This window comes from Trichomycterus rosablanca, chromosome 21 (assembly GCF_030014385.1).
Source record: "Trichomycterus rosablanca isolate fTriRos1 chromosome 21, fTriRos1.hap1, whole genome shotgun sequence".
Classification (NCBI taxonomy): domain Eukaryota; kingdom Metazoa; phylum Chordata; class Actinopteri; order Siluriformes; family Trichomycteridae; genus Trichomycterus; species Trichomycterus rosablanca.
Window position 1 is genome coordinate 2158312 of NC_086008.1, and position 25065 is coordinate 2183376.

Below are 25065 nucleotides of genomic sequence, written 5' to 3' on the forward strand. Positions count from 1 at the left end.
ACATACAACTAAACTAAATAGCGCGTCAAATGAGTGCACTTCATTTGTATATTGGCATTCTACACAGCACACTACGGTTGGGTTTGTGACACAGCCGTTAACTCATAGCGACTTGGGGATTGGAGGTTTTCTCACACGTGATGAATTCCTTGCATTCGATTGGCTGGTTCATACTTCGGGGGCGCGGCTGTGTGCTGTTAGTCACCGTTAGTTAGGGAAGGACGTCTAGAAGAATGATTCCAATTTTGACCGCTTTTATGTTATTTTAAAGTTTTTTTTATGCTTTTTATGACTCGTTTATTATTAAAAGAGTTTTATTTAAACTTTTTATCAGCGGGGGTTTGGAATTATCCTCAGTCAGAGGGAAGGTTTGATTGGTGAATCTTCGGCAGCGTCGCTGTAACGTCCGGTAAGGAGCGAAATTTGAAATGTAGCCTCATTAGCTTAGCATAGTTTAGGTTAGTTAAGCCACTAGTTAGTTTACCTCTGACCGTCTTGGTTAACCTGGTTATGTATATTTTACACATCCAGTTTGTGGAGTTGTGGGATTTACAGCCTAATTATGTGTTAAGGATTAGAAAACTGCTTGGTTCTGATCTGGTACAATAATAATACCACCATCCACAATGAAAGTAAACGGTCAACATGCACATGCATACAAAAATAAAAGCAATTCATTAATTAAATTAATTAAGTTTGATTATACATACAGCAATCTAGATTATGAATTTGGTCGTGTAGTAAGATATGGTCTCCTCATTAGAGATCATGATTGATTACAGTTGTTGACTATATTTCAGGGCCCATATAAATAGGAATAGTTTGAATTTACCTTTTAGCCTAAGCTGCAAACCTATGAGAATTAAAAATCATCTCTACAAGTACAAGTGTGTAAGTACAAAGCACATGGAACAGTGGTCTCTCTGCCAAGGTATGGAAGACAATCCAAACTGTAACCTTACACTAACTAATAGTAATGTAGCCTCATTCGCTTAGCATAGTTCAGTTTAGTTAAACCACTAGTTAGTCTTGGTTTACCTGGTTATGTATGTTTTACACCTCCAGTTTGTGGAGTTGTGGGATTTACAGCCTACTTAGGTGTTAAGGATCAGAAAACTGCTCGGTTCTTCTGTATTGGTACAATAATATTATTTATAGTTACAGCTGTTGACTGTTTCTGGGCCCATATAAACAGGAATAGTTTGAATTTACCTTTTAGCCTAAGCTAAATCTCTACAAACACTTGTGTGTAAGTACAAAGCACATGGAACAGTGGTCTCTCTGCCAAGGTTGGGAAGACAACCCAAACTATTACCTTACGTTAACTGAAAGTAAATTACAGTACAGTACAGTACAGTTTGTTAGATGCATCCCAGGAACCACCAAAACAACACTGCCTCAAATTAGAAGCTTCTATAACACAGGGGTCAGTGTTCACAGATAAGCAAGCTTTATATAACCGTAGGCTTAGAGGCTGTTCAAGAAAAATAAGCCTTTACTTTTGCTGCATTTAACAGATACTTATTTAAAATGACTTACAATCATGACTGCATTGCCCCCGTGTTTACTGGACCCAACGTGACCCTGATCAGAAGTCCTACATTAGAATGGACGGTCATCTAAACCAGACTATTCTTACAAGATGCCGCATCGGACACTCCAAGCTGACACACAAGTACCTTCTTACAGGGAAAGTTGCACCAACTTACCATCTATGCAAAGCTACACTAACAACCAAACACATATTGACGCACTGCCCAGCACTAAACACAGAAAGACGGAAATTCTTCACAAAACAATATACAGAATATACAAAACCTGCTTAAATACTGAACTTTTAGACACCTTTAAATCTAAACATCTTCTTTATTTGTTTTAAAATGACATAGACTAAGGATGCTACCTATGTACCACTACTAGGCTATCCCTCGTTGCCGAGGACGATCGTCTTCCTTCGTTCTTCACTGGACAATCTGTCCATGGGTTCTGAGGTGGCTGATGGGTCCGATCCTGGCTGCGCAGACTTTGCCGCAGTGTGGGCAGCTCAGTCCCGCCGGGAGAGCGGGTCGAAGCACGGTGGCTCCTCGTGCTTTCCCTCTTTCTCGTTTTTCCTCCGCTCGGCGCCTGCGGCCTTCTCTAGCGCAAGCGTTTCCCACCTGCCGACCTCGATGTTGTAACACCCGAGTGTCGACTTGAGGAGATCCTTGTAGCGCTTCTTCTGGCCTCCTCTCATTCGTTTCCCGTCCTTTAGCTGCCTGAAGAGTACTTGTTTAGGCAGCCTGCTGTCATCCATACGGAGGACGTGTCCTGTCCATCTGAGACGATTTTTGTTGACAATTGCTTCGATGCTGGTGGATCCAGCCTCCTCGAGGACACTTATATTTGTCCTGTAGTCGTGCCACTTGACCTACAAAATGTTTCAGAGACATCTTTGATGGAACGTCTCCAGTTGGTTGAGATGCCTCTATGTACCGCCATATAAATAGCCTCAATGTGCTGATACGACGTTAAACCCAAACAAACAAAACCCTGATCAGGATGAAGCCGTGGTAAAACATGGAACTGTTTTGGTACCAACATCTACTTTGGTCAGGCCCAAACCCTTACCAGACTGTCCCAAGATATCAAAAATGATGATCAGATGATTTACATATACTTTTTTACTCAGGTGTTAAGTAAATAAGAGTCTTTTAAAATCTGCATGAAATAAAATAGTCGATCAGAAGTAACTAGAAAGACGTGTTATAGTTCTAGTGAACCTCATTAACCCTGTATGACCCCCTAATTTGTCCACAGTGGCTAAAAATTCTAATTTTAAAGAATTCAGGCTTAATTTGATGCACTATTGGATAGGATTTTTCTCTCCGTTACTAATCTATCATTTTCTTCTAATATTAGCTCAGTATTAATATTGAACTCACATCGATGCCATATTTAATGAATACACAATACCCTGATTGTATACTTTAGACAGTAAATAATAAAAGCTGCATATTCTTTGCTTACCAGAGGTTTAAGCTCTTTAATTAGCAGATATAACTCTCCTGCTGTCTTTGCTTGATTACTAAATGATGATATTTGACTTCAGCATGCAGAGTATCGCCGGCATGGAGAGCCGAGCCCCGCTGAGCCCGCTGACTTCCTCGCAGCAGAACGTCACCAGCGGCGGGCTGGATTTCTCCAAGCTCACGCCGTCCGAGTTCGGCATCTCTGTTCAGAGCTTCACAGCTTTTCCCAAAGAGAAAGGTGAGCGTCGCTTTTAATCTGAGCTGAGAATGCACACAGCATTCTTGACTTGGCAGCTGCTGTATAAAAAAAAAATAATAATAATAATAATAATATATCAACTCCAGAAAAGTCCAGAGTGGCGCAGCTGAAAGCGAGACGGAGATCATCGATCGGCGTGAGAGGATCCCCCGAAACCAATTCACTAATCTGCTTCAGAGCCAAGCAGGCCATGAAAACGCCACCCAGCACCCCACAGGTGTGTATCGCCGTCAGGATCGTGGAATTAGGTTAGCTGTCGGTTAGCTGTGTGATTTCTTTCTGTTTATTTTGCTCTGTGTACCGTGTTATTTACTGTCTTTATCATAAACAGGGCAGCATTCTGACCGAACACTGCTGGCTGCTCTTATGCAGAACTGCTTCTCTAAACCGTACAGAATGTGTTTATCTGGTGTGTGTGTGTGTGTGTGTGTGTGTGTGTGTGTGTGAAGCACTTGCTGGCGAGCCCGCTGCTTTCAGGCCGTAACTCTATAAAGCAGAAGATGGCTGCCTTCCAGCGGCTGATGGGGATGGATGAGGAGAATATTGAACAAGCTGCTGTGCTGATGAAGGAGGACGTGGGAGAGAGTTTCTCCAAAGACGTCCAGCCTGGTCAGTTTATCTATATAAATGAACCCAAGCCTCGTTATGGAGACGAAATGTTGCGTTTCTTTGTCGATTTCTTATAATGGAAAAACAATCAACCAATGAGACGGCGGTTAACCGATAACCCACAGGCGTATAGAGTCCCATTAATATACACCGATCAGCCATAACATTAAAACCACCTCCTTGTTTCTACACTCACTGTCCATGTTATCAGCTCCACTTACCATATAGAAGCACTTTGTAGTTCTACAATTACTGACTGTGGTCCATCTATTTCTCTACAAATCTTTTTAGCCTGCTTTCATGCTGTTCTTCAATGGTCAGGACCCCCACAGGACCACCACAGAGCAGGTATTATTTAGGTGGTGGATCATTCTCAGCACTGCAGTGACACTGACATGGTGGTGGTGTGTTAGTGTGTGTTGTGCTGGTATGAGTGGATCAGACACAGCAGCGCTGCTGGAGTTTTTAAATACAGTGTCCACTCACTGTCCACTCTATTAGACACTCCTACCTAGTCGGTCCACCTTGTAGATGTAAAGTCAGAGACGATCGCTCATCTATTGCTGCTGTTTGAGTCGGTCATCATCTAGACCTTCATCAGTGGTCACAGGACGCTGCCCACGGGGTGCTGTTGGCTGGATATTTTTGGTTGGTGGACTATTCTCAGTCCAGCTGTGACAGTGAGGTGTTTAAAAACTCCAGCAGGGCTGCTGTGTCTGATCCACTCATACCAGCACAACACACACTAACACACCACCACCATGTCAGTGTCACTGCAGTGCCGAGAATGATCCACCACCTAAATAATACCTGCTCTGTGGTGGTCCTGTGTGGGTCCTGACCATTGAAGAACAGGGTGAAAAGGGGCTAACAAAGCATGCAGAGAAACAGATGGACTACAGTCAGTAATTGTAGAACTACAAAGTGCTTCTATGTGGTAAGTGGAGCTGATAAAATGGACAGTGAGTGTAGAAACAAGGAGGTGGTTTTAATGTTATGGCTGATCGGTGTATAAGCACGGAGGCTCGGTGGGTAGCACTGTCCCCCACACAGCAAGAAGGTCTGTGTGGAGTTTGCATGTTCTCCTCGTGTCTCTGAGGGTTTCCTCCGGGTGCTCCGGTTTCCTCATTCATTTAATTCTCTGTATTACCCGTGTCGTACAGACAACCAGCACCTTTCAGACGAGGATCAAGAGAACCGGCTCGTCCCGAGCAGCTTCCATCCTCCCGTAACACCACCCCTCTCCAAAAGACGCCGCAGGTTCCCGTCTAACCGAGGCTCGTGGGAGGACGGGATTCAGGAGGAGCCGCTATCGGAGCTCCCGCTCACCTCCAGACAGGAGGAGCAGGTCGGTACGACAGCCGTGAACACACCGGATCTCGTAGTCTGCCATGCCGTTCATGGTATTTGCATCGTGCATCACGGTATCTTACAGTATTCAATTAGCAGCAGATCAAGGTCCCCGTCACCGAAAAATCCAATATATGATAAGATAAGAACCTTTTATCATCCCACAAGGTGAAATTTGCATTGTTACAGCAGCAGAGGGGAAACAGAAAATACAGAACAGTGGATGTATATGAAAAATAAACAGTGAAATATAAAGAAAATAATTTTAAATGTTCTGGCGTTACGGACAGAGTCTGTTTACAGAAATGAGACTTAAAAGGTCGTTGCACTAAAAATGAAGTCATATCTGTTCACATTACTGTTCATACTGCTCAAACAACTCCGTGCTGTTACTTACCCCTGATTGCCGCCCTGTCTAGAGGATTCCTGAAAGCATTCTTTTATCTGAAAGCATTCGGATGGCTCGGTTTGCATGTTCTCCCCGTGTCTGTGTGGCTTTCCTCCGGGAGCTCCGGTTTCCTCCCACGGTCCAAAGACGTGCAAGTGAGGTGAACTTAATTGTCCATGACTGTTTGATATTACCAGACAGTGTACACAAGATGCCGTATCGGACATACTGGATCAACACACACGTACCTGATAAAAGGCGAAACCGTCCCATATTGCGCAACATGCCAAACACAGATTACAATAAAACGTTTAATGCTGGAATGTGTCATCTATAACCACGAAAAACAACAAATCTTTACAAAACTCTTTACCAAGAGAAAAACAACAACACTCCTAAAATTCCTGTCATTAACAAAACTGAAGCAATACATATAAACGAACATACATAGACAACAGACATAACTCCTCTCAAAGTCAAATGAAATAAGTAAATAAAAAACATCACGACCTTTCCTGCCATGAACATGGCCCAAAGGGCAGACATGGCGTTAAAAAAAACTAAACACTAAACTAAACTGTGTTTGATATTAAAAACTTTTAAAAACGGTTGAATCTTGTTGACTAGTAATTACCTGCCCTGTCATGAATGTGACACAAGTGTGTAAAACTCAGGTGTCGCTCAAGTGGGTAGCACTGTCTCCTCACGGCAACAAGGTCCTGGGTTCGATTCCTAGGTGGATTGGTCCGCGGCCTTTCTGTGTGGAGTTTGCATGTTCTCCCCTTGTCTGCGTGGCTTTCCTCCAAATCCATATAAGTGAGGTGAACTGGACATACAAAATTGTTCATGACTGTGTTTGATATTAAATACTTACTGATGAATCGTGTGTAATGAGTAACTACCGTTCCTGTCATGAATGCAACCAAAGTGTAAAACATGACCTTATAATTCTAATAAATAAATCATTTTAATGGATGCTTTTATCTGAGGGTCGATCCAGTGACGCAGCGGTCTAGTATAGTTGCCCTCCACTGCTGATTTATATCTTAGCGGTACTATTGGCTGACCAGGCGTCTACACAGATATGATTGTCTATGTCTGAGGGGGGGAGGGTTGAAGGTCTGTGTGTGTTTCCAGGTAAATCTGGATCTCGCCCAGGACAAAGTGGTTAATAGTTGTTACCAGTTAAATGGTTAATCTTTGACGTCCACTGAAGCTTGTCCGGCGTCATGGCTAAGCTGTTGTACCTCTTAGACGTTTCTGCTTCACAATCGCACCAATATTTCGAACAGCGTGCGGTCACAGTGCCACGGCAGCCGCTTCGAATTTTATTGCATCGTCGCCAGTGTGAAGTGAATGCCAAACGATTCCTATAAACAGATGTTGCCCACAATGAGGTCAAATGAATCGTCCAAGAATAGTACCACGCACGGTACAACTCCTCCACACCGGTGTCTGTTCCTGGAATGTACGGCTGATGATGATTTATCTTACTTTAGAGCCGAACGGGCGTAGATAAAGTGGAGCAAAGCACAAACAATCTGTTTATATCCAGCCTTTTCTTTTTTTTATACGTAGATGTGCCCGCCCGAGTTCAAAAGCCCCAAGCCGGCGCCGGGTCTGGGTTCAGACTCTCAGTCTCGGCTCATATCTTCTCCCATGCTGTCAAAGCCGGCGCTCATCAAAACAGGTACGTGGCACACGCCGGCCGAGCTCGCGTCGCTTACCCGCCGCTGAGACGGAGCTGATTGTGTGTTTAATGCCGCTGTCTTGATTCTGCCACATGCTGCCAAGATGTTTCAGGTTTTAATGAAGCTCGTTATGAGATGTGTTTACGTGGTGACACTATAAATGCTAACAGTGGGCGTGTAGACGGGGATCAGTCTGTGTTCTGCACTCTTCTGATTAAACGATGAACGAAAGTATAATGAATGTACAGGTGACTCGTGTAATGCTGGCTGGCAATTAAAACACTGTCGCAGGGGTGTGTGGGTGGCACAGCAGTCCATTAGACTAGCTTACCACCGCTGAGACTCGTCTTTGACGGAATGCTAAACAGGATAACGCTACCGCGTTAACGCCGATCGGCTGGGCGCCATCTAGCAAGCATAACTGGCAGGAAGGGGTTAACCGGACTATGTGGGCAGGGTCTTCAAACAATTGGCGGATAGAGCCGCCTGTACAGAGTGCAGGGGTGGATAAGGGTTCCGTCGAGTGCTGCGCGCGAGTCGGGTGGGACGTAGGCTGCGGTATTACCCACCTTGACTGCAAAAAATCGGGGATCCTGCAGCAGCGGAAGACAAATGGACTGCACTAAATTGGGAGAAAATGGGGGGAAAACTCATAAAATGTAGAAAATAATAATAATTAAATAAACCTGTTTGTGAATGCCAGCTTGTGGAGGCTTTGTTACATCTTGTAAACCACAGTGGGACCAGTTTGTGCAGAGCAGAGAGAATAAGAAGCATTGTTTGTGTTGCCTGAGTCACTAGCGTTCAGTCAATAGAACATTTGTGAGGCGCCCAGGTGGCGCAGCGGGATATTCCACCGGTTGGCTGGGCGCCATCTAGCGGGCATAATTGGCAGTGCCTGAAGCAGACACGTTTCTGCTAGGGCAGGATGACCGGACTATGTGGGCGGGGTCTTAAAACGCTGTGTAAGGACCCTGATTGGCGGATAGAGGCGCCTGTACAGAGTGCATGGGTGGATAAGGGTTCCGCCGAGTGCTGCGCACGGGTCAGGGGGGTGTGGGCAGCAATATACCCACCTCAACTGCAAAAAATCAGGGATCCCCAGCAGCGGAAGACAAATTGACTACACTAAATAAAATATAGCAAATAAATAATAATTAAATAAACCTGTATGTGAACGCCCCCTTGTGGAGGCTCTATGTTACATCTTGTAAACCTCAGTGGGACCAGATTGTGCAAAGCATTGTTTGTGTTGCCTGAGTCACTAGCGTTCTAGCGTGTCTGGTGTCCATTCAGTCAATAGAACATTTGTGAGGCGCCCAGGTGGAGCAGCGGGATTTTCCGCTAACACACCAGCGCCGAGATTCTGAACTCCTCGGTTCGAAACTCGCCGTTGCCACCGGTCGGCTAGGCGCCATCTAGTGGGCATAATCGGCAGTGCCTGCAGCAGATACGTTTCTGCTAGGGCGGGATGACCGGAATATGTGGGTGGGTCTTCAAACGCTGTGTAAGGACCCTGATTGGCGAATCAGGGTTCCGCAGAGGGCTGCACATGGGTCGGGGGGGGGTGTGGGCAGCAATATACCCTCCTCAACTGCAAAAAATCGGGGATCCCCAACAGCGGAAGACAAATTGACTCAGTAAATTGGGTGAAAATGGGAGAAAAATGCATAAAATATAGAAAAAAATAATAATATTAATTAAATAAACCTGTATGTGAACGCCCCCTTGTGGAGGCTCTATGTTACATTATGTAAATCACAGTGGGACCAGATTGTGTAAAGCAGAGAGAGAGAGTAAGATGCTTTGTTTGTGTTGCCTGGGTGCCCATTTAGTCAAAAGAGCATTGATGAGCTCAGGGACTGATATTGAATGAGAATGTCTTGCTTGCAATCAGTGTCAAACGAGTTCTTAATTAATTGATAAACTCTTGGCGGAAGATAAAAGCGCATCATCGATTTACCTCAATCAGCTGAGCTCAACAAACAGCAGCGGTGTCCACATACTTTAGGCTATACAGACATTATAATATGTACATGTTCCTAACCAGAGCACATCAGCTCATCTCCTCTCTGTGCTTCCAGGTGACGTCGAGGTTCCGTCCGTCTCCAAGAAACGCGTCCGCTTCGGCGCCCCCCTCTCCCCCGAATTCTTCGATAAAACCCTCCCCCCGAGTACCCCCCTTCAGAGAGGCGCCACCCCCGCGCCCCCGCCGTCCTCCACGGGCCGCAAGCATTCCCTCCTCAAAACCCCCCAGAGGTTCGAGCCCCGTCTGCCCCAGCCTGACTTCGGCAGCCCCGCCAGGAGCGGCGCCTCGCCCGTCCTCGCGTCACGTGACCCGGCGGATAACGACGAGGTCTTCATGGATTCTGACAAGGTTCGGTGGAGATCATTTCTATTCGTTCTCATAAATATTCACAAATGTCATTCATAACGGAGCGAAACGAGGTGGAAGAAGCGATCGGAGAGCGAGCTGACCAGCCGAGTAAATCTTACGTCCATCACCAAGGGGTTTTGTACGCCGCCGAAAAGGTGAACGGATGATGGATCCTCAGTGAGCTGCCAAATGACTAGAATCTTCATTCACAGGCGCTAATATCGGTGTATATTCATCATTTTAAAGATAAAGATTTTTTTCTCCTTGTTTCTACACTCACTGTCCATTTTATCAGCTCCACTTACCATATAGAAGCACTTTAAGTTCTACAATTACTGACTGTAGTCCATCAGTTTCTCTACATACCTTTTTGACCTGCTTTCACCCTGTTCTTCAGTGGTCAGGACCCCCGCAGGACCACCACAGAGCAGGTATTATTTAGGTGGTGGATCATTCTCAGCACTGCAGTGACACTGACATGGTGGTGGTGTGTTAGTGTGTGTTGTGCTGGTATAAGTTTTTAAACACCTCACTGTCACTGCTGGACTGAGAATAGTCCACCAACCAAAAACATCCAGCCAACAGCGCCCCGTGGGCAGCGGCCTGTGACCACCGATGAAGGTCTAGAAGATGACCGACTCAAACAGCAGCAATAGATGAGCGATCGTCTCTGACTTTACATCTACAAGGTGGACCAGCTAGGTAGGAGTGTCTACTAGAGTGGACAGTGAGTGGACACGATATTTAAAAACTCCAGCAGCGCTGCTGTGTCTGATCCACTCATACCAGCACAACACACACTAACACACCACCACCATGTCAGTGTCACTGCAGTGCTGAGAATCATCCACCACCTAAATAATACCTGCTCTGTGGGGGTCCTGACCATTGAAGAACAGCATGAAAGGGGGTAGCGTGTAGAGAAACAGATGGACTACAGTCAGTAATTGTAGAACTACAAAGTGCTTCTATATGGTAAGTGGAGCTGATAAAATGGACAGTGAGAGTAGAAACCAGGAGGTGGTTTTAATGTTATGGCTGATCGGTGTGTTCTCCTGTTTACCAATTCCTTCTTATATGAGGTCAGTCTCGCGTATGGAGAGCCACGCCCTGATCTCTGCACTCTTCCACTTTCTGTACAGGCACCCTAGCATTGATGACCCCACGCACTTAGTCCGGTCTTTCCCACCCAGCAGACTGGAGGCAGAGCCGAGATTCAAACCCGGGAGCTCACTGTGCTAGTGGATTATCCCGCTGCACCTCCTGGGTGCCAAAACAGGATTTTTTTGACCAGTCGACCCTCTTCTGTCACTCCACTGTCCATTTTCATCCTTCTTATTCTCTGGCAAGCCGTGACTCCTCACACGGAGCTTTATCACACACGCCGGGTCACACTAATCTCCATCTAGATAGCTTATAGATGGCATATCATAGCAACAGAGACTGAAAACCCTGCCTGACATTCCCACCCACGTGTGTCTGTTCTGCCGGATTCAAACAGCATTGTGCCGCCTGAGCGCCCCCTAGCTTCCTATCTTTTTTTTTGTTATTATTATTATTATTTTTATGCATTTTTCTCCCGATTTAGCGCATCCAATTTGTCTTCCGCTGCCGACAGACTCCAGATTCGCATCCAAGGAGAGCACGCGGCTGCCCACGCCTTCTTTACACGTGTGCAGCCCTCCTCTTCTCGTCCGCGCTTCCTGCACGGGCGTCTCTTCTACCAATCAGACCCACCCACCCACATATAGTCCGGTCCCCACCCTGCAGATACGGTGGCCGATAGACCACTGAAGTCGTGCATCATTCTGTAGTCCTCGTTATGCCCATTTTTGGAGACCCGGGTCTAAGCCTAATTTCCATCCTGTGCTGAATAAACATGTTCAGAACCCTGTACGTTTTGTCCTACGTAAATTTTTCTGGATCCTCTGAATTACGAGGTTGTTAAAGGGTCGTAATACTAATAATAAGAACTACAATGAGCAGCCCGCAATACCTCCAGTTTGGTGACTGCAACCATAGGTGTAACACCCAACCATCCTCGCTTTCTACTTTAATGTAGCTAGCTACTAAAAATATAAACTAAGCCGCTCAGGTGGCGCAGCGGTAAAAAGAAACGCGCTGCAACCAGGGCTGGATTCTGAGAAGCGTGGTATCGAATCCAGCCTTGCTTTACCGGTTCGAAGCCGAGTGGCTATATGAGCAACGATTGGCCGGTTGCTCATGTGGGGGGTGGGACAAAGAACCGGATGTGGGTCTCTCTCTGTCAGAATGCGATTGCGTTCCCTGCCGGCCGATTGGAGGCGCTTACACAGAGATGGGAGAGGGTGCCCTTAGGGTGTGTCTCTCCGCATGCAACGCTAGGTGGCGCCAAACTCGTCAATGTGTGGGTGGCAAAGATGCATCTGGCTGCTGCTCGTGTTTCGGAGGGGGTACGGGTTAGCTTCAATCACCTCCGTCAGGGCAGGGTTCGGCATAGACAGAGAGGAAGCACGATGCTAATTGAACAATTGGATGCGCTAAAAGGGGAGAAAAAGGGGTAAATTTATAATAATAAAAAAAAAATATATATATATATATATATAAACTAAAACGTGTGAATATCACTGCACGGTTACGCCGGTGAATCGCGCTGCTTCGTGCGCTTATTTAAGAGGCTTCCGGTCTAGTGACGTGTAGCAATATTCATATTTTGACTCTTTAACGACTTCATAATTCAGAGGATCCAGTGATAATAGACAGAAGAATCTCCATAAAACAAAACCTGACAGCTTTGGAACATTTTTTTTTTACTACAGGATGCGAAAGAGGCAATTTTTGAAATCTCCGTTCATTTTTCCCATTCAAAACTTCTCTTAGACCCGGGTTACCAAATATGGGCATAACAACATGGCGTGGACTACAAAATGACGACACGACTTCAGTGGTCTATTATTATCCGCTCCAGGCACCGCCAATTATGCCCGCCAGATGGCGCCCAGCCGACCGGTGGCAACACCGAGCCTCGAACCCGGGAGTTAAAAAAGCTTCTTATCTTAACATCAGGATTTAACATAGACAAATTCATTAATTCGTTCTGTTTTACCGCGGCTTTATCCTGGTCAGGGTCGCAGTTCAAGGCAGAAAACACCCCCAGTACATCACAGGGCACATACACACACATACTCATGCTTAGGGCTGTTTTTAGGAGCTTAAACTGACCTGACTGCATGTATTTGGACTGTGGAAGGGAAATCCACACTCAGGAAGAACATGTAAACTCCACACAGAGCTAGGGCCCTTTTTGCTGTGAGGCGACGGCACTACCCACTGCGCTATCGTGCCACATGAAGACAAACTGTACACATTTTTATGTCGTCTCTTGATGCGAGTGTTATCATTATTGTCAGGTGATGTGAATATTAATATTAAAGCTGAATCCTCTGATCCATGCGCCCACAGATCGCGTTCCCCAGCATGGACGAGGAAGATGATAACGCACTTGTTACCAGCAACGGTAATAAAATCAGCTTCTTGTATTTTTATCTCATTTATAGCTCTGCGTGCACGTTGTACAGAGTTTATGCAGACATTATTTGGTATAAATCACGAGCCTGTTTACAGGAACTCTTCTGACAGAAGGTCCCGAGTCCTCACCACACCATGAATCACTCGCTATAGATACTGAACTAATGAACGCTGCTTTCCAAGAGGATGAAGAACTCTCCCTCACTGCTCATCAGTCAGCGCCTACAGGTGACGTCAGATCCAATTCCGCTTGCAATCTTTCACTGGAAATCGGCACGTCAACTCGTGCATCCGAACTGATTTCACGTCCAGATCAATCACATGTAATTTTATATCATTCTGCAAAGCTGTTTAAATGCTTCAGGGTTGGATGTTCTAATGTGATAAATGTTTTGCTTTTACTGTCTGCGGAACCCATCTAGATCGCTAATGTCTGACTGTCAAGCGACGCCCGGTCTGATTAATGAGTTCAGGTTATACAGCCAGAACTGTTGCTTGGTCTGTTGGATGAAATAATTCACAGCAGGTCAGATATTCTACAGTCTCCTGATTATCATGTCATTTTATACAGGAAAACTGCCTAAATGTGATATTCGGGGGGCTAAAACGATTCATTTAAACGGCATAACTTGCAGTTTGCATCAGTTTGAGCAAAGACCAGCTTGGATTAGGGAACTAGAGACAGAAGTGCTATGTGGACTCTTGACCATAGGTTTGTTGGACTCATGTAGGGCATCGTAAACGTTATTATAAAGTTAGCACACCCTCTTTTGCTGCTATGCACGGCACACTATTAGAATATGAATGTGAAAGCATTTTAAGTACAGCCAAAGGATTTAAAGCAATGTTCCAATTCATCCCAAGGGCATTCAGTTGGGTTGATCAGGGCACTAATAATTTATATATGTGTGCATATATTTCCTGCATTTCTTTTTCCTTTTTGTACATACAACAAGGTTCACAAAGCCCTGATGAGTTGGGTGAGGAAAATTATTAGTGTCCTGCACAAAGCCCTGACCAACCTTGGAATGAATTGGAACATTGATTTTAATTGAATCCATTGCCAGTCCTTAAATTGCTTTTTTAACATTTCACATTGTAGTAGGAAGCTTTTTTTTATAAGAGTGGATGCGTAAAGGGCAAAAGGGGGGTGTGCTAACTCTATAATAATGTCCATGGTTCTTAAATGAGTCCAACAAACTTATGGTCAAGTGTCCACATACCACTTCGGTCTCCAGTACCCTGTTCCTTGCTGGTCTTTGCCCAAACTGATGCAAACAGCAAGTTATGGAGTTTAAATGAATCGTTTTAGCCCCCCGAATATCACATTTAGACAGTTCTCCTGTATCAAATGACATGATAATCAGTAGAATGTAGAAAATCTGCTCAAATGAAATCTGAAAACAATCCAACAATACTGACGTGATCAGATGCTCATATTTTCTAATACACCGAGAGCCATCGGATCATCCGCTGCCTCTCAGTTCCTTTTTAATTCTGTTCTCAGCTTAATCATAACAAGGTTGTGAGGAAATTAGGATGAGGATTAAGTAAGATCTTGATTCATTTTCAGAACCTAAACCCGATTCTGAGCTAATACAGAGTCAGCCGGGACAGCAGAAGTCTACTGCGGCGTGTCCTGAAGCTCCTCGCTCTCGCGGCCGGAAGCGGAAGGTATGTTTTACTGTACTGATGGGGTAAAGTTTGATCTCGTAGTGCATTAGTGGATTTTAGTAGTTTTAGTGTGTAATAGCTGGACTGAATCGTTCTTACGTTGATGCTTTGCGGCGTCGTCAGTACCTGTTTTCTTGATCTGCAAAATGTATCTCAATATTCGAGGTCTGTATAATGTACAGATCTTTAAAATGATGAGTTAAAGTGATTATTTTATAAGATAATGACTTATGCCCGGTTCACACTACACGATTTTTGCCCTGATTTTCGCTCGCCGACCGGTCGGCGCTAGATCTGCCAGCTCGGAGGCAACTCTGCGTTCGCTCTGCGATCGAAACTCGGCTCTCAATCGCTATGTGTGAACAACTCGATCCGAGCATTCAGCGACTGAAGAAAAATATCTAGCATGTTAAATTTCTGGATATCAGTCGGCCGACTGGCAGTGAGTGCGGTGTCGAACTACAGCCAATTAAAACGCTAATTAAGATACAGGGTTTGGAAACCCGGGGGAGGAGTGTATAAAGGTAGGACATGGGCATAATATACAGTAGTTTATATCAGAATACATCAGCACACACACAAGTTTTACAGTTTTTGTAACGTTATCATCCACGCCAAACCATAATACCCACGCTGCATTGCATATTTATTAACCTCCAACTCACTACAGAACGGACGCCCCCTGCTGGTCGCGTAGCCAAATCCACTCGGGTTCAATTAATTTTCCCTATTCGATTTTACGCTGCACATCGGCGCACAAACGGCTCTGATCTCTCGCTACTTGCTGACGTGCATTTTTGGACGTGGTGTCATTAAACCCCTCGTCACTTCTCGCGTGTGTTTTCGAGACAAAACGTAGTTTGGGAGACCAGAGAGGCTCGCCTGCGATTCCAGTTGGTGATTGTCGTGTAGTGTGAAATACACACCGACTTGAAAGACTCCCGATTACAAGAGATCAAGGCGTGAAGTGTGAACTGTACAGCGAACTGACCACTTGGAAAGTCATGTAGCGTGAACTTGGCATAGTAAACGTACAAATCAGGTCCTAGAAAAATCTCCTGCCTTTGGGTGAAGTCTATATTGTAAACACGGTGTTTCAATTCCTCAATGCAAAAAATGTCTTTAAAATGCTGTTGTAGCGCTGAGGTTCCGAGCACTCCGTTTTGAAGCTCGTCTCTGCTACCGGTCGGCTGGGCGCCATCTAGCGGGCACAATTGACCACCGAGTCTGCCGAGTGGGAAAATGACCAGACTAAGTGGGCGGGGTCTTCAAACGCTGTGCAGGGACTCTGGTTAGCAGATCGAGGCGCCTGTACAGAAGTGGATGAGCCTCATGCGCGAATCCACCGAAGCATGGGCAAAAAAGAAGGGGTCGAAGAACTGTGCATGTGTCAGAAGGGGCGTGCAGTGGGCGGATATACCCTCCTCGAAGGCGATCACGGTCCCCAGCAGCGGAAGACGTAAATGCATAAATAAATAGGAAAATAAACTCATCGAACGATGTGCTGGATCACAGGACCAAAAGAGGTCAGAGTACAGAACCATCAGCCATCCAGTTTCATCTGAGATTCAGAGTCATGTCGGCTCAGGGCATTCATAATTTATATGTATATATATTTCCTACATTTCTTTTTTTGTACATAAAACAAGGTTCACAAAGCCCTGATGAGTTGGGTGTGAGCAACTGTGTTAGTGCCCTTGGGTCGAGTTGTAACGTCAATTTAATTGAATCCATTGCCAGTCCTTAAATTGCTTTTTTAGCATTTCACATTTTAGTAGGAATTCTTACACTAAAATCATGAGGAAAGAGGAAAAAACCTAATCAAACAAAGCGAATGATGAGATGCATCACAGGGCAGCAGCGGTCCGAGTACAGAACCATCAGCCATCCAGTCAGCAGTTTCATCTGAGATTCAGAGTCACGTCGGTTCAATCGAAGATAACTTTGTTACTTGAACTCAATTTGCAGTCGTTTCCAGTCACACATCTTTTTTAGTTTTCCATATAATCAATTTCTCTTAGGCTTTTCCATCCTGAGCTCTAACATGATCTATGCGAGTCCTTTCAAATTACAAATTCCATTTGCTCTTCCCGGCCGTCCGACTCCCGCTAAAACCCTGCAGCAGGCCGTCTCGCCTAATAGCCCTTCAAAGATTTGCAAAGAAAAGAAGGAAAAAAAAAAAACAGGCTTACAAAACCATAATTCGTTTTTCTTACTTTTACGTTAAGTAAAGGACTCTGTGCTTAAAAATACATCAAATTCTTTTGAAATCCTTTTGAGTTCCAGTCGGAGAGCGGCTGACTGACTGTGCGGCGTTTTAGCCGTGTTACTTTAGCAGCATCTCATTATAGTCACACTTTACATGTAATTACGGCACCTTCGTACACGCCGCGTTTCTCATCCTGAACCATTGTTACGTCAGATAAATCTTAATTCTTAATTGTTCTTCATTCTTACTGATATGTGAGGATAAACTGAGTCAGTTCTCGGATGGTACAGCAGTCTAACGTGCTAGAATATAAATATATAAAAAGAAATGATGTTTCAGACTTTGCAGCAACAGTTTAGGGAAGGCCGTTTCCTGTTCCAGCATGTCTTTATTCAGCTAAGAGCCCAGCCGTACAAACGCTCCTTTGCCCAAATAGGCACAAATTCTCACAGACATACTTCGAAGTCCTATGAGAAGTGGCTGTTCAATTTTAACAAAAGAGACGTCCAGCAAGCTCACGTCCAAACTGAACGGGATTATCTATTCTAATAAAGGGATTTATATGCTTTTGACTTTGCAGCAACAGTTTAGGGAAGGTCCTCTTCTGTTCCAGCATGATAAAGCTCTATAAAGACACGAGGAAAAGCTGGATTTAAAGAGCCCAGCCGTACAAATGCTTTTTTGACCAAATAGGCACAAATTCTCACAGATGTACTTCAAAGTCTTGTGAGAAGCTTCTCAGAAGAGCGGCTGTTAAATTTTAATAAAAGGGGCGTCGAGCAAGCTTACAGTCAGCCATCCAAACTGAACAAGATTACCAGATAGAAATTCTACCCTAATAAAAGACATTATATGCTTTTGACTTTGCAGCAACAGTTTAGGGAAGGTCCTGTCCTATTCCAGCAGACCTCTTTGAATGCAATAACCCACAAAAAAATCCTAAATTTTTTTGAATTACCTAAAGATTAAAAGCCAAATATAGTACATTAACTTTCACTTAGCTTAAACTTGGTTTCGAACCCACCTCTAATGCCATGTACATAGCCTGATTGAGCTGGAATAGCAATAAACACAAACAAACAAAAACCTATTCCGGCATGATAAAGCTCTATAAAGACACGAGGAAAAGCTCCAGGGTCCTGCACAGATTCTTGACCTCCACAACAGCTCTGGGATGAACCGGAACATCAACTGATCAATCAGCGCCCAGCCGTACAAACGCTCCTTTGACCAAATAGGCACAAATTCTCACAGACATACTTCAAAGTCTTGTGATAAGCTGTTGTTCTAGCTGAAAATATCACACAGACGTCGCTCTTTTTAATGAAGTTTGTTTTCGAAGCAGGATGGCTGACAGGCTCATGATCAGGTGTCCGAATACTTTTGGCTATATAGTGTACATGTGTTTCTTTTGTGTGGACGTAGCTTTGACTGTACTGTAGCTGTTTATTAGGATTAAGCTGCGTCGTTCCTGTTTTGTTTTATGTAAATGCGAGTAATAATTTCCTCCGCTAATGGGCCTGGTATCTAACAAGCGTTCTTTCTTCCAAAAACCTGTGTGTTGTGTTAAGAATATTCCTAAGAAGTATAAAACTTTAATTAAAATGCTTTTTAACTTGCTTCAGCACAAAAGAATGTAACCCCTCACCTGTTTGAGGACGCCCGGTCTCATTTCCTCTGCAGTCCTGGCCCATAATTGCTGTAAAATTACAGACCTGAAATGAAACGGCAGCTTTTACTGCCTGCGGGCACCGAAAACACAGTGCCACGCCGACACCCAAAAACGGCGCACCTTTGAACTCTCCGTGACGAAAAGCCCTTGTTAACTGGCCACACTGGTTTAATGAAGTGACCATCGTTAAGTCGCCGGTATAATAGCCTCACAACCCATCAGACTCTCAGTAACACTTTTTCAGCACCGCGTTTTGCTTGTGTGTTTTCCAGCAACCGGCAGAGAACGAGACGGAAACCAGGAGAAGCTCGCGCTCGGCCGCCGCCTCCGCCAAAGGGAAAATGAAGGTACGGGGTTCGCTCGACCGTGTAATCATCCTTCCATCGTTCACACCGTGTTTAATGAGCTCTGGAGTGGCGCGGTAAGCGATTTTACCGCGCGCCAGGGGAGTAAACAGGGCTGCAGTTCCACCCGCCTGCCCTGGGCTTTAACGGTACATGAGTGTATAATCTAATAATGTTAGATTCATTACCTGCGCAGAATGACCGGTGCGGTGCCGAGCACTCGAGCTTCACGCCGGCCGCTACCGTGAGCCGTTAGCATAGCGAGACACAGTAATTGATATTTTTGCAGCGGCAGCAGGAAAAGACGCGTCTGAAACGCGGCCAGTTGTGTTCGCTCGGGCGCCCGGCTAGGTCGTCAGCTCTGCTGAGATTAGAACTTCTTAGAGATTAGAGTTCTTATATTTACCTCATCAGCATTTAACAGACGCTTTTATCCAAAGCGACTTCCAGTACTGTGACAGTATACAGTCTGAGCAATTGAGGGTTAAGGGCCTTGCTTAAGGGCCCAACAGTGGCAGCCTGGCAGTGGTAGTGCTTGAACCAGCGACCATCTGATTACAAGTTCAGTACCTCAACCACTAGGCTACGACTGCACTAAATTTACGTGTATATTTTCAGCATTTAGCAGACACCTTTATCCTGCACTGTGACAGTATACAGTCTGAGTAAGTGAGAGTTAAGGGCCTTGCTTAAGGGCCCAACAGTGGCAACCTGGTAACAGGGTAGCAGCACCTTTTGATTACTAGTTCAGTACCTTAACCACTAGGCTACAACTGAACTAAATGTACGTTTATATTTTCAGCATTCATCAGACGCAACTTACAGTACTGTGACAGTATATTATCTAAGCAACTGAGGGTTAAGGGCCTTGCTTAAGGGCCCAACATTAGCAATCTGAACCAGCGACCTTCTGATTACTAGTTCAGTACCTTAACCACTAGGCTACATCTGCACTAAATGTTCGTTTATATTTTCAGCATTTAGCAGACGTGACTTACAGTACTGTTACACTATATAGGCTGAGCAATTGGGGGTTAGGGGCCTTGCTCAAGGGCCCAACAGTGGCAGCCTTGCAGTGGTGGTGCTTGAACCAGCAACCATTTGTTTACTTGTCCAGTACTTTGACCACTAGGCTACAACTGCACTAAATGTACGTTTATATTTTCAGCATTTAGCAGACGCCTTTATACAAAGTGGCTACCAGTACTGTGACAGTATACAGGCTGAGAAACTGAGGGTAAGGGCCTTGCTTAAGGGCCCAACAGTGGCAACCTGGCAGTGGTGGGGTTTGAACCAGCAACCTTTTGATTACTAGTCTGGTATGTTAACCACTAGGCTACAACTGAGACCCTCGTGCCACACGTATGACCAGAATTCCAAAGATGGGTTCGGTTCTGTGGTGCTCGCTGCACTTCTGCTCAAACACGCACCCACCACTACACGTCCACCTCCCGTCGAGCGCTGTAACACTTTTGTAAACGCGAGTCCGCAGGTAAGAGCGTCTGGCCATTAAACTTCAACGCTCACGTCGTCAAAGCGCCCCGATACTCCGATACTGCTGATTCCATCGGATTCAGACGGGATCAAATTTCAGCCCGCGTTCAGCACTAATATATAATTCAGGCTACCAGCATCACGCTGAGCTCTGGTGAGGTGGAACATGAAAAGCAGGGATCACGTTAATGATTTTTTTTTTAAGCCGACATCAGACACACTGATCTGATGATCAGCCTTCCCAGAAGAGTGCTGGAACAGAGGGCAGGTTCATATTCTCTCAGTGTCTTCAAAAGACGATTAAAACCTCGCCTTTCTACTAAGCACCTAAGCTGAGAACTAACGTACTTACTAACGTCCTTATTTATTTATGACTTATTATTTCAATTAAAAAAAAAAAAAGCCTTTCTAGCAGTGTTTGTATTCTTGTACTGTTGTCCACTTAAACTAGAGCATGGATCGGTTTCATATAAGATACTCCGATGAGGCATAACATTATGAGCACTGAGAGGTGAAGTGAATAACACTGATTATCTCTTCATCACGGCACCTGTTAGTGGGGGGGGGGGGGGGGGGGGGTATATTAGGCAGCGAGTGAACATTTTATCCTCAAACTTGATGTTAGAAGCAGGAAAAATGGGCGAGCGTGAGGATCTGAGCCAGTTTGACGAGGGCCAAATTGTGATGGCTGGACGACCGGGTCGGAGCATCTCCAAAACTGCAGCTCTTGTGGGGTGTTCCCGGTCTGCAGTGGTCAGTATCTATCACAAGTGGTCCAAGGAAGATGAACAACGATTGGCCGGTTGTTCAGATTGGCGGGACTAAGGTCGGATGTGGGTCTCTCTGTCAGAATGGTGCGGTTACGACCTCTGCCGGCTGATTAGAGGCGCCTACACGGAGATGAGGAAAGAGTGCTCTTAGGGTGTGTCTCTCCGCACGCAACGCTAGGTGGTGCAACGCTCGTCAATGTGTGGGTGGCAGGATGCATACGGCTTGCTGCTCACGTTTCGGAGGGGATGTGGGTTAGCTTCGATCTCCTCGGTCAGGGTGGGGATCGGCAGAGAGGATCCAAATTGGGTAAAAAGAGCGAGAAAAAGGGGAGAAAATGCACAAAAATGTGTCCAAAGAAGGAACAGTGGTAAACCGGCGACAGGGTGATGGGCGGCCAAGGCTCATTAATGTACATGGGGAGCGAAGGCTGGCCCGTGTGGTCCGATCCAACAGACGACCTACTGTAGCTCAAACTGCTTAAGAAGTTAATAATGATTTGACTAGCACCGCAATGAGTTTGATGTGTGACTTGGCCTCCAAATTCCCCAGATCTCAATCCAATCAGCATCTGTGGGATGTGCTGGACAAACAATTCCAATGACCAGCGGGGGCAGGAGGATTTAAAATAATACGACGAGCATGATAAAAAAACACAAAGTGCATAACAGTACCACTTACCAGTGATGGAAAATCAGTTGGAACCTTGAGCTTTTTTCGTTGCTATGTAACGCTCCAAAGACATCATTTCTTTTTGCTCATTTTAGCGAGCACGTGGGCTTAATTTTTTGGCATCACGTGACTGAAATGGGTACGTGTCAAACGCGTCAAGAGGAACATACAGATGTTTTTTTTTTTTTTATTATTTATATTTTTTCCCCTCATTTTCCCCCCAATTTTATCCCCTAGTCTAGTCGTGTCCAATTACCCTGATTGCGTCCTCTATACTGATTCGACCCTTCACCGCTGACTGAGGACGCCTCTCAACTGACACACGCCCCCTCCGGCACGTACAGTCAGTACAGACTGCATTTTTCACCCGCACGAGTCGAGTTCATACACCGACGGGCACTGTGTTACGGAGGGCCACACCCCCATCAGCATTACTCCTCAGCCCTGTGCAGGCGCCATCAGTCAGCCAGCAGGGGCCTGCAGTCGCACCAGTTATGAGGACCTATGATCCGACTTTCTTACCCTCTAACCCTGAACAACAGCCAATCGTTGTTCATGCAGCCGCCCAGTCGGAAGGCAGAGCTGAGATTCCATACGATGTATTCGAAACCCCAACTCTGTTACCGCTGCGGCTCATACGGATGTTATTAAAAGAGAATCCAGTTTTACAAAATAAACCGGGCAGGTGCGGGCCGGTAATAAATGACCCACAGATCGGTACCGTTCTGTGGCCCGGTGGTCAGGGACCACTGAACTAGAGTAGAGAAATGTTTACTGTGGAAGCTCCTCTAGATAAGAGTCCGCTTAATCCCGAAAATGTAAATTCATGTTCAGTCTGTGGTTTTGAAACGGTCTGTCCAAAATCGCTCATGATTAGATGTCCACTTTCTTTTGGTCGTATCTTTTGCATATTTCAGGTGGGTAGAGTGTCTAGAATGTACAATGCTAGCTCACTGGTAGCTCGTGATTAAAGTACTGGACCAGTTATCACAAGGTCAAGTCAAGTCCATTTTATTTGTATAGCGCTTTTTACAATAGACATTGTCTCAAAGCAAGTTTAGCAACCTTGAGAGGAACCAGACTCGGCAGTGAGCCCCGTCCTCCTTGGGTGGCCTGGAGGATAATTTAAATAAATAGGATTTACACATCATACAAACACAAAATTAAATTGAACTGAAACTAGCAAAAATAAATAAATAATGTGAGTTCTTCATTGTTCGGTCCAGTCTGTGATAAAGTCTGTTGTGAGTTCTTGCCATTTTTGGTGCAAACACGCCAGGTTCTGATCACATCTAGCAGGAGCAGCGTTGTTGGCACAGCAGTCTCGGCTTGCAGGATTCAACCTCGGGTGGGTAAACAGGTTTCCGTCAGAACCACCTCGGGGTAAAAGGACAGAAGATGTCGTTACAATGTGAAATTATTAAGAGTAAAAATGTCGGTTCTGCAGAAAGTAGCATGAGGCTTTGGCAAGGTTGCCGGTTTAGTTTCCATTACCACCAAGCTGCCACTGTAGGGCCCCTGAGCAAGGGTCCTTAAGCCTCAATTACTTCTGTGGTATTCGGTCATAACTGTAAGTGTCTGCTAAATGTCATAAATGTAAGTACTAAAGTCCACTTATAGAGAACTTATAGGCTGATTTTCCTTTTTTAGATTAATAAAAGGTCACTTCTTCTTTTTTCCTCTACAGATAACAGAGGTTCGCTTTAGGTAATTAACTAAACGATGAGGCTCGTAGACGCAGGACGCTCAAAAGGGCGTCTAATTACATAATGACTTTAAATAATTGCAAAATAACTGTTGTGAGAAATGAGCCTTTCTGCTAATTACACCTCACCTTGCTGTAAGAGAAAATTACCCAGAAGCCCATCTAGCCACGCGGGTGCATCATATCGTGGTTGTTTATCACCACTGCAGCGCCGGGCTGTACCGTGCTCGTCGGAGCGGGTTCGACTTTTCCGCTCGGCTGACGCGGTGCATGCTGGGAATGTCTCCGATGTACTCTGATCGCATCGCAGTACGGATCCCGCGCATGAACACCGGCGGTAATCGTGTGTGGCCAAGTCTGCGGCTAATACACCTCCGAGCCGGCTCCGTCACGGCAGATATCACGTACGGATGAAGTCGAAAGTTTACATACGCGCAGGACGGGCTTCTCACAAAGATACGAAGTGTGCTTGTGGGAATTTGTGCCCAGTCTGTCAAAACATGACAACATTTATATGATAAACCTGTTAGCACTTGTGGCTAAAACACGTGAATTCTTGATCACACAGAGGTAGCTCTATTAGAAGAGATGTCCCAATACTTTTGTCTGGGGCCATATATCTTAGGACAACAGGACAGAAGCCTCTGGACATTTGTAGCAGGATGGCTGATTGATTTGGTCCAGGATCCGTCCAAGGTGCCTTCAGGTCTTCACCAGCACCACAGTTCTTAGCTGTTTATCATCTTCCTGTCCCGTTTTTTAACTGTCCAGTCAGACCATTCTGATCTTTGTTTGGCGAGATAAATCATTACATTTGAAGATCTTTTCCATTTTGTAGTGCTGGTCTGTGCCACCTGACTGTTGGATCCTTTGCTAATTATTATTGTTCATACTGAGCTGAAGTCCCATCAGCTTCTTAGCTTGTTAATTTGATGGTAATTAATTATTAATAAGGCTAGTTTGTACCCATAAAGAAACTACATGGAACAGTGGTCTCTTGACAAGGTCAGATAGAAAGCCAAAGCTTTTACATTATACTGAGAAAGAAATATAGAATAGAATAGAATAGAATAGAATAGAATGCCTTTATTGTCATTGCACAGTGCACAACGAAATTTTTTGAGCATCTCCTTGACGGTACATGTATGTACACACAGACATATATATACACATGTATTTACAAAATAAACATATACACATCTAGATACAGAAATAAATGTGTGGTTTTAAGAACTTTCCAGAAAAGAAAAGAAGAAGAAGGTTATTGCACGGTCTCTATAAATTGCACATTATTTCCTAGGATGTAAAGTTTGATAGTTTAGTGTTTTTATGGCGGAG

General features: G+C 45.0%; 1 protein-coding gene across 2 annotated transcripts in view; it reads left to right on the forward strand.

Moving 5' to 3' along the window:
- Positions 1-224: 224 nt before the first annotated feature.
- cdca2 (cell division cycle associated 2) overlaps positions 225-25065 on the forward strand; it is a 32438-nt gene continuing 7597 nt past the window's right edge. The window contains exons 1-11 of one of the 2 annotated variants that reach the window (XM_063018012.1): positions 225-409; positions 3089-3246; positions 3354-3484; positions 3717-3876; positions 5040-5224; positions 7193-7304; positions 9390-9682; positions 13124-13178; positions 13286-13417; positions 14763-14863; positions 19017-19091. In XM_063018012.1, the coding sequence (XP_062874082.1) occupies positions 3090-3246; positions 3354-3484; positions 3717-3876; positions 5040-5224; positions 7193-7304; positions 9390-9682; positions 13124-13178; positions 13286-13417; positions 14763-14863; positions 19017-19091 (1401 nt within the window). In that variant the 5' untranslated portion in view covers positions 225-409; position 3089. Of the gene's footprint in view, positions 410-3088; positions 3247-3353; positions 3516-3716; positions 3877-5039; positions 5225-7192; positions 7305-9389; positions 9683-13123; positions 13179-13285; positions 13418-14762; positions 14864-19016; positions 19092-25065 lie in introns of those variants that run through there. The other variant, XM_063018014.1, reaches the window with a different exon arrangement.